The sequence below is a fragment of the Oryx dammah genome, unplaced genomic scaffold (assembly GCF_014754425.2).
Source record: "Oryx dammah isolate SB20612 unplaced genomic scaffold, SCBI_Odam_1.1 HiC_scaffold_11056, whole genome shotgun sequence".
Taxonomy (NCBI): Eukaryota; Metazoa; Chordata; class Mammalia; order Artiodactyla; family Bovidae; genus Oryx; species Oryx dammah.
The window spans coordinates 1963487-1973361 of record NW_024080450.1 but is presented as its reverse complement, the minus strand read 5'-3'; the positions used below and the strand labels follow the sequence as shown (position 1 = coordinate 1973361).

The 9875-nt window shown below is 50.1% G+C and overlaps 1 protein-coding gene across 1 annotated transcript; it reads left to right on the top strand.

Moving 5' to 3' along the window:
• The first annotated feature begins 1735 nt into the window (after positions 1-1735).
• Positions 1736-8475, top strand: LOC120860340 (serine protease inhibitor Kazal-type 4-like). Its single transcript, XM_040236149.1, has 4 exons — positions 1736-1845; positions 5801-5841; positions 6652-6764; positions 8336-8475. The coding sequence occupies exons 1-4, from the start codon at positions 1785-1787 to the stop codon at positions 8379-8381; spliced, it is 261 nt and encodes an 86-aa protein (XP_040092083.1). The 5' UTR covers positions 1736-1784; the 3' UTR covers positions 8382-8475.
• Positions 8476-9875: the final 1400 nt, after the last annotated feature.

The window sequence follows — 9875 nt, the reverse complement described above, 5'->3', positions numbered from 1 at the left end:
TCCTAGTCTGGGAAGATCCCCTGGGGAAAGAAATGCCAACCCACTCCGGTATTCTTGCTTGGGAAATCCCATGGACAGAGGAGGCTGGCAGGCTACATACAGTCCACGGGGTCACAAAAGCCTTAGCAACATGGACAACAACAACCAGTGGTTAGGACTCTGTGCTTTCACTGCCCAGGGTCTGGGTTCCATCCCAGGTTGGGGAACTAACATTCCATGGGTCACAGTCACACAGCCAAAGGAAAAAAGTATGGGGAACTTTTAGATATTGATTTTTCTTGAACAGAAGCTTATCTGATTTAAATGTAAATGTATGTAGACTACATGAGAAGCGTGAGGTCATTTTCCTTATGTTTTATTTTGTCTTTACCCCCCTGTCGGTTGTGCCCTCTTTATGGTGCAAAATAAATAAATAAAAAGAATAATTTCTATTTACATTTATTCCCCATTTCATACTCTACAAAATGGTTCCCCATCTGCTATCTCCAGTCTCATCTTCACAGCAGCCTGGGGAGGGAGACAGAGCCAGACTTATCATCCCCATTTTGCGGTGTGGCCCAGTTTAAGGAAAGTGTCTTTTCTGAGCTCACAAAGCTGGTTAGTGTTGACACTGGTGAAGGAACCCCTGACTCCAGCCCCTTTTCTCTGCCTCTGACCAACTTCCAGTTGCTGCTTTTTTTTTCATTAATTAACTTATTCATTTAGCTTCCCTGATAGCTCAGTTGGTAAAGAATCCGCCTGCAATGAAGGAGATCTCAGTTCAATCCCTGTGTCAGGAAGATCCTCTGGAGAAGGGATAGGCTACCCACTCCAGGATTCTTGGGCTTCCCTGGTGGCTCAGCTGGTAAAGAATCCACCTGCAATGTGGGAGACCTGGGTTCAATCTCTGGGTTGGGAAGATCTCCTGGAGAAAGGAAAGGCTACCCACTCCAGTATTCTGGCCTGGAGAATTCCATGAACTGTATAGTCCATGGGGTCACAAAGAGTCACACACGACTGAGCGACTTTCACAACTTATTTATTTGACTGCAACGCGTTTTAGTTGCAGCCATCGGGATCTTCAGTCTTCGTTGGGGCATACAGGATCTTTAGTTTAGACATATGGGACCTAGTTCTTGACCAGGGATTGAACCTGGACCCCCTGCACTGGGAATACAGACATTTAGCCACTGGACCTCCAGGGAAGTCCTGAGGATTTTTCATTCTCTTTTTTTGTTTTTTAAACAAATGAAATTTTTTTTTTTTTTGGCTGTTCTGAGTCTTCATTGCAGCACTTCTCTCATTGTGACACATAGACTTAGCTGCCCTGTGGCACGTGGGGTCTTAATTCCAAGACCAGGGATGGAACCTAGGCCCGCTGCATTGGGCACTCGGAGTCTCAGCCACTGGACCACTTTGGAAAGTCCCAAAGTTGCAGCTTTTTGTTTTCATTTTGATCTCTCTCTCTTTCAGTATTTCTGAATTAGTCTCTCTGTTTTCCTCTATTTCAATTTTCCTCTCCCTCTTGCCTCAGACTATAGTCAGCTTTGCAAGTCCAAACTTTTTCTCACTTCTAAAATCCACCATCAATAGCCCAACCCCTGCCCCAGGCCACTTGGAGCTCAGCGTCTCTGCAGAAAACAAACCCTTTCTTGATGCCAGAGTACAGATTACCTCCGGGTGACACCTCCAGCTCTCCACCTGGCCTCAGATAAGATAAGGGTGGGGATCGGCACTATAAACAGGCCCCCATCAATCCCTGGCCCAGGCCCCAGCTCCCTCAGGCCACACAGCCCAGGATCAGCATGGCTGCCCGCCTGTGGATAGTTGCCCTGGCCTTGGCTGTTCTCTTCCTTGTGGACAGGGGTGAGTAGACAGAGCCTGGATTCTCTGTGGCTTGGTGTTGGTAGGTGAGCTTGGAGTAGGGCAGAGGCAGGACTTGGGTCACCTTGTGAGGCCTTGGCTTTCTGCATAAACCTTCTTTCTGCACCCTGGGCTAGGAGAAAAGAAACCCGAGTTCCAATCTTACCTCTGGCTCAGGATTGCGAAAGTCCTCTCCCCTCATGGCTCAGATGGTAAAGAATCCACTTGCAATATGGGAAACCTGGGTTCCATCCCTGGATTGGGAAGGTCTCCTGGAGGAGGGCATGGCAACCCACTCCAGTATTCTTGATGGGAGACTCCCATGGACAGAGGAGCCTGGAGGGCTACAGCCCATAAAATTGCAAAGAGTTGGACATAACTGAGCAACTAAGCACACACAGACACACACCCCTCCTCACTTGGGACCTCTGTTTCTCCAGTTGTGACATAGGAGGTTGTTCTAGTTCAAAGCGACCCTGAGCAGCTACTAGGCTAGAGATTGGGGAGGCAGAGGGAGACAGCCTGTCTCTAGGGAGATTGACAAGTCTACTGGCTGCAGGGTGCTGGGTGCTGAAGGAAGCCTGGCCAGGTCGTCTGGGCTCTCATCTACTCTGATAGGCTGTGGCTGTGGGGCTGAGGCAGTCATGTGAGCACAAGGGAGCCCTCGCTCTGGGCTGAACATATGCTGCTGGAGTGGGGCCTGCTCAGAGGCTGGGTACCTCTGCAGTCTCACTTCTGCTGGGTATCAGGCCTTGTTCTGGGCCCTTAAAACTTATCAGCAAGCAAAACAGAAAAAGAGCTGCCCTGATAGATATTAAGTTTAATGGGGTAGGATGGGGAGAATCAACAACCAATAAGATAGGTGCAATGTATGTTAAACAATATATATTAAACAGTATTTAGATGGTGATAAAGGCTAAGAAAAAAAATATTGGGCAGGGTGATAGGGATTGAGAGGGGGTTGAAATGTTAATGCAGGGGACTTCTCTCTGAGAGGCTGATGTCTGAGCAATACTTGAAGGAGGTGGAGGTGTGAGCCATGGGTATATCTGAGAGAAGTGGTTTCCAGGCAGAGGCAAGAGGCAGTGCAAAGGCCCTGAGGTAGAAGCATGTGTGGAATATGTGGAGTATGGCAAGGAAGCCAGTGGGACTCGAAAGGAGTGAGGTGCAGAGAGGGCAAGGTGCAGAGAGACAGGAGATGAGATGATACAGGCAACTGTGAACTGTAATGGATAAAGCCTTGAAAGTCAATGTAAGAACTTGGATTTTCCTGTGAGTGAAATGGGAGGTACTAAAGGGTGATGAGCAGGGTCACATGTTAAAAGGATTGCTCAGGTTGCTACCCTGAGAACAGAGTCAAAGGAGAAGCAGGGAGACTCCTTAGGACATACCCAGACAAAGTCATGATGTTACAGGGTGGGTCTGAGCAGAACATCAGGAACACTGACATCAGAGTCAGTCTCACAACCACTTCCCTGGCTGGGGACATAGGCTAGAGACTGAAGCAATAGAGAATGGATCTGGAGACTCTGGCCCAGCAACAGCCAGGTTACTCCCAGCCTGGCATCAGTTCCCTGAGCAGTTCTGTTGTTGGGAACACTGAAGAGGCTGCCCTAAAGGGAGTCCTTTTGCCCATTTCAGATTCCTGCCTGGGCTATGAGGAAGGGAGAAGGAAACTTGGGCCAAGGTCAAGGGCAGTTGGGGGTAAATGCAACTTCCCACATCATCCAGAAAGAAACTGACACCACAGAGGGACCAGCATAAGCTGAGAGAGCCTGTTCCAGAAGAGTGAGCAGAGAGGAATGGCGGGGGCAGAGGGACAGAACAGGAGGTGGATGAGGAAGTGGCCCAGGGGAAGTTTGGGATCATCTCACACAGTGCCCGCAACATAAGATGAAGAGTCTTAGTGGTCATGACACGGAGCCCTGGAAGGGCTTTATTCATTTTTTTTAATGCTTTCCCCCACCAACAATTACATACCATGAAATGCACACATCTTATCACTCAGCAAATCCTATTCAATGAGTTTTGATGAGGCATATACCTGTGTAACCCAGACCCCTATCAACAAACAGAACATTTCCATCACTCCAGAAATTTCCCTCATGCCAGTTCATCCCTGCCCCCACCCCACTCCCACCCCAGAGGCAACCCTGGCTCTGACATTTTTCCACCATAGATTAGTTTGCCTCCTCTAGAATGTCGCACAGATGAAACCATACAGGATGCTGTCTTTTGTGTCTGGCTTCTTTGGCTCAGCGAGTTGTTGAGATTCAGCCATGTTGTTGCATGTTATCAGTTATTGCTTTGTTTTTACTGTTGAGTTGAGTCACACTGTATGTGTATATCAGGGTTCATTCACTCACCTGTTGGAGGACATTTGGACAATTTCCAGATTGGGTAATTATGACCTGGAGGCTTTTGAGCAGTGTGATGACAAGACTGGATTTGGATGTTGATGCCTAAACAGTGTACCAGTGGTCAATCTTGGTTCCCTTCTTCCTCTCCACCTTGGAAATCTCTTGTAATAGCATCTCCAGAAAAACCTAAAACCAAGGGATGGTCACCCACCTCCAGGGATGGAGAACTCTCCACTTCTGGAGACAGCTTCTTTCATTAATGCACAGCTCCCATTGAGAGAACATTCTGGAATCCACACCTGCCTCTTTGCAGCCTCTTAGTGCAGATGGGCTCTGCCTTGTGAAGTTAAGAAGAGTTCTCTCTCCTTGGGCCTCAGGACAGCCCTTTAGAGACTTCAGGAAGCAGCCTGCCCTTCTTGAGTTTTTATAGACTCTTTCCCTACACCTGTGGCCTTAGATCCAGCTCCATTCCATTCCCTCCTCCACCCGTCACGCTCACCAGTCACATCGAAATTTGCTGAGGTCTTGTAAACAGTTCATCCAGACCTCAAAGGGCTGTGGGGCACAACTGCATGTGTGGAGTGATAGAGCCATGGGAAAATCCCAGCTCTGCCCTTAACAAACTGTGTTGCCTTACCTATGAACCTTTTTCACAGATTGGCCGAGTTCTCCGGGAAGCAGACTCTGGGATCTGTGTGTAGTCTGCTGGAGAGTGCTCGGTGTGTGTGTGGGGGGGGGGGGGCCAACACCTGGGAGGGGAGAGGGACAGTGACTGCCCTGCAGAGGACCTGGGGTGGCCCTGGAGCATTGTTCTGAGACGAGGACTTCAGACCATTGTACCCAAATCACCCTGACATTGGATGTGGGTTGTTCCTGGGTAGGAAGGCCACTTTGGGCAAGGCAGCTCCATTCTCTGAGGGTAATTCCTAGGAAAGCACTCACTGTGAGCAGCCCATGCTCTTGGCAGCTGAGGAAATGTGTGCCTCAGTCCTGTGGTGGGATCCAGGTCATAGACCTCGGCCTCCTCTCCTCCCTGTTCCACAGCAGTGAGAAAGCTCTGAACAGTAGTCAAGATCATGTATTATCAAGGCCTGGTACATAGTAACTGAATTATTTTCTTTTTCTTCTTTTCAATATTTGTCCTTCGGTTAATTTATTTTTGGCTGTGCTGGGTTTTCATTGCTGTGCGTGGGTTTTCTCTAGGGAGGCCACCCTTCGTTGTGGTGGGCAGGCTTCTTGTTGCAGTAGCTTCTCTTGTTGCAGAGCACAGGCTCTAGGTGCGGAGCTCATTAGCATCAGCTTGCAGACTCTAGGGTGCACGGGCTTCAGTAGTTATGGTCCTCGGACAAGCCCATTGGGATCTTACTAATGAGAAACAGACTAGACTTTAATCTCCCTAATTCTAGGCTTTCTGTCCCAGTTCTGACAATGTCATGTGAGCTTTCTGGGAGCCCTGTCTGTGACTCACTCACTACCTTTCGCTGAGGAATTCCAGACTGGGTGGTGGCTGGGATAGGTCCCTGAAGAAAGTGTCCTCAGACTCTGGTACCTGGGGCCTAGAGCCAACATCCCCTAATTCTTGCTTCTTTGCCTTTCAGAGGTGTCCGTGTCGGCAGAAAAGTTGGTTTTCTGGAGAATGGTAAGGCAGCTGCTCTTTCTGGCCTCAGGGCTGCTGTCCCGGCCTTCCTTCTCAAAGGGGAGCCCTCTCATTCATACTGGGAGACAAGGGATTTTCTTCTTTACGCTCCTTCTCAGACACCTTCAATGGTGCCACAGTGGCCAGGGCGGCCTCCTGAGGCTGCATGCTCCCTAGCTTAGCTCTTCCAGGCTGAGCAGGCCCAGCCAAAGTCTACACAGCTAATCAGTGCAGAATGCACGTCTCTCGGGCCTGGGGCCTTCACTGCTGCACAGCACTGCCCCCCTCACTCCCCACCCCTACCCAGGCCCCCATCCTAGTCCTGACCCTCAGGGCTGGCCTGAAACCCTTTTAGACAGAGCCTCAATTAGGCCTCCAGCCTCCTCATACCAGGGGCCTGATAGTCATGCAGGCCAGGGTGAGTTCAGGAGCCTCCAGGGAGGCAGGCTTCCTAGGAATGATGGCTGGTTCTCTTCTCAGGTCCTCAATAAGACCAGAATTTCTGTTAGACCCTGTGAAGAGTTGTGAGCCCATGAAGACAGGTATTCACCTGGCAGCCTGCATACTTGGGCTCAGCAGATACAGGTACATCCTTATGCACACAGCCACAGGCACACATGATCAGGCACACACACACATACACACACAAGCAAGCATGCCATGGGGCCCTGCATGCTTGGTTTCATGTTCTTTGGACCCATACTGGGGCCTTCTTGAATCTGGCTCCTCCCTGGAGCCCCCTCAGCCCTGTTCCAAGCAGAACCCCTTGGTACTTCCTGCCTCCGAATCCCTGAGTGTTTCTCTCTCCCACAGCCCATCTGTGAACACATGGCAGAGTCTCCAGCCTGCCCCCAGACATATGACCCGGTCTGTGGCACTGATGGGGTCACGTATGAGAGTGAATGCAAGCTCTGCTTGGCTCGGATGTAAGTCCACCCCTGCATTCCCCTGGGCTATCTTGGGTGGGCTCCATCTGTGGTGCATGCGAGTATGAAAGGAGCAGGACCTGACTTGTCTCCTCCTTTACTCATGCTTGGCCTGGGACAAGTCCTCCAACACTTGCTCGTAACAGAATGAGTGCAAGTAAAATCAAAAGAAGGCACGTGGTTCCAAGCAGAAAGCCCACTAGTGGGGCATTGGGGTAAGGGCGGAAACCCTGGGTCCTTTTCCTTGTTCTGCCCCCTGACTAGGTGACCTCACTTGTTCATTTATTCCTCCAGCCAACAATTATTTATTGAACACTTATTCTGCTCTAGGCACTGGGGATACAATAGGATATAAAAAGCTAGACAGCATTACCAGCTCCTGGGGGCAATGGTCAGTCTAAGGCAGAAGCCAAGCTGACATTCAGCCAATCGCAGCACAGAATGCTAAAGGCTCAGATGGGGGTGCACAGGGTACTGTGGGTGCCAGGCCAAGGGCAGGGAAGACTTCCTAGGACAAGGGACATCTCAGCTTGCCCCTGAGGGATAAGTAGGAACTAGGTTGGAGAAAGAATAAACAAGGAAAGGTAATTCCAAGTAGAAAAATGAGTTTGGAAAGATCTAGAAGAAAGTTTATATTGGAGGAAAAATAAGAAGTTGGATACGCTAGAGTATAAAGTGTAAAGGAGAATGGGGAAGAGATAAGAAATGAGTCTAGAGTGAGAAGGCCAGAACATGACCTTGGTCATCAGATCTCCTATTTGGTTTCATTTCTTCATTCATTGGAGAAGGCAGCAGCAAACTACTCCAATATTCTTGCCTTGAGAATCCCATGGACAAAGCATCCTGGCCAGCTACAGTCCGTGGGGTTGCAAAGAGTCAGACACGACTGAGCGACTAACGCACTTCATTCATAAGATCTTGTGCTGTCCAGCACTAAGTGAGATCACAGAAGAGAAGTTGCTGACAGTTGCAACACTCTAGAGAGATGGGCAGGAGAGCAGCAAGGACACTGTCCTAACTTAGAAAAAGATCATGATAATTAAAGACTCATGCTACCATTGGGAGTAGAACCCACAGGCTGTGAGATTGGATGTGAGGGGTCAGGGTGGGTGGTGGGCAGGAAGGAAGCAAGAGCAACATGCTGGTTTCTAACTTGTAGGCTGGGGCAGCTGGGGATGCTATGTTGGTGGGGGCTGGGGGTGTGCAGCAGGCTTGTGGGGCAATGATGTTTGTGGACAGTGGAGCCTCTGGGACATCCCAGAGGTGATACACAGTCAACAATTGCATGAACAGGCCTGAAGTTGAAGACAGAGGTCCAGGCCAGACAAGATATGCAGTCAGCAGCACGTAGAGGTGGTTGAAAGCCCAGGCAGCTGAAACCTCCCAGGGGGAGGGTTTACAGAGTGAGAAACAGTAGAAGGATATGCCCAGGGAGACCTGGGATCTCCCCTGCACTGTACACTGAGTGGGCAGAGCTCAGCAGGGAGTCGGGACAGACTGGGCCGGGGTTCCTGAAGGGTATGTTACGCGTCCTGAGGAGCTGACCTCATTCTCGTCTGCTGTGACCCTAGAAAAAACAGACAGGACATCCAGATCCTGAAGAATGGGAAATGCTGACCCCTCCAGAGCCTCTTAAGCCGTGAAGCTTCAGGCTAGAGAACCGTGGTGGGTGTGCAGGATGAGACATGAAATAAAGATTCAGTTCAACCCAGCCAATGGCTCAGTGTTTTGGGGGAGTGTTTTGGGGGATTCTGGGGAGGCGGAATTCTGGGGATTCTGGGAAGGCGGATCCTGTCTTCCCTACTCTGAATCTGATGTCCTCTCTATCTCTGATGCTCCTCAACCTTGTCACATGTTCCCCTGGAAGTCCCAGGTATCTTCTGCCTTCTTGAGGGGGTCAGGACGGTGTACAGTGCTCCTGTGAGCCCACTCTGGCCTGTCACTTAGGTCAAGAACCTAACTGAAATCTGTACTCTCTGCCACTGCAAGGCCCAGCCTCAGCCTTTGAGAGGCTCCTACACCCCTCACAGCTTTCTCCCTGGGCTATACCAGCACCCCGAATCTTACTCACACACATACATACCGACCCACACATGTCAACACTACCATGGCTGACATTCAGGTGGTGTTCACCATACACCTGACTGCTTATTACAGTATTGATCTAGGTCTATAACTGATGACAACAGATGCTCCCCAAGCCCTGGAGTGTCCTCCTGCTCCCTGACCACCCACAGCAAGAGGACTTCCAGACCCTGTCTGCTCTCTTGGTCAACACCCACTCTGACTGGTTGTTAAATATGTTGACACTGGACACACTGCACACAGGGCTCACAGGGACACGCAGCTTTCAGGAATCCACCATAGACAGATCCCAGCCAGTGGGACATGTCAGGTACCCCCACTCTCTTGGCCAAAGCTTATAGGAGGAGCCTCTGGTAGAGGTGGTGGTGGTGGAAGAAGGGTCGAAAGGGGCTTGGTCAAGCAGGAGTAGCATCACACAGAACCTGATTCCTGCTCTAGGGTAGGCGGCAAGAGCAGGAAACGCTCAGTGGGAAATCCACACTGCGAGGAGAGTGGGGGCAGGGAAGACGGGACCCATCAATTCCTGGACCACTAAAATGGGCACCTAGGCAGGAATTGTTGATCGGTCTGCAGGGGCCGGGGCCCCAAGAGGCCATCTGTAAGGTCCTTCTACTGCTGGTAACATAAACTTATTTCCTACCTGCACAGGGATGGTATAGGATGAAGTTTGGCTGTGACAGACCAAAAAGCCAAAATAACAGTGGTTTCAACAGAGAGTTTTCTCTCACACACAGACCTAGGTAGTATGCTGATTTCATGTTGCTTGTATACTGTTACTCTGCCATCCGTATCAGTTTCCACCCCACTGCTCCAATTCCAGTAATCATGTCTACACACAGGCTGGAGAGGTGGGGAAGGGCACTCTATGCCTCTGACGATGCTTCCCATAAGATGCATGCTGGGGACTTCCCTGGTGGTCCAGTGGTTAAGACTCCACACTTCCAAAGCAGGCAGAGCAGGTTTGACCCCTGGTTGGCAAAATAAGATCCCTCATGTCAAGTGGTGCAGCCAAAACATCATTAAGAA

Bases quoted from the DNA above. Each gene is read 5' to 3' on its own strand.
- LOC120860340 (XM_040236149.1), top strand. From the start codon at position 1,785: ATGGCTGCCCGCCTGTGGATAGTTGCCCTGGCCTTGGCTGTTCTCTTC. The intron at 1,846-5,800 runs GTGAGTAGACAG...TTTGCCTTTCAG, and splicing joins TCTCTTCCTTGTGGACAGGG to AGGTGTCCGTGTCGGCAGAA. The intron at 6,765-8,335 runs GTAAGTCCACCC...CTGTGACCCTAG, and splicing joins AAGCTCTGCTTGGCTCGGAT to AAAAAACAGACAGGACATCC.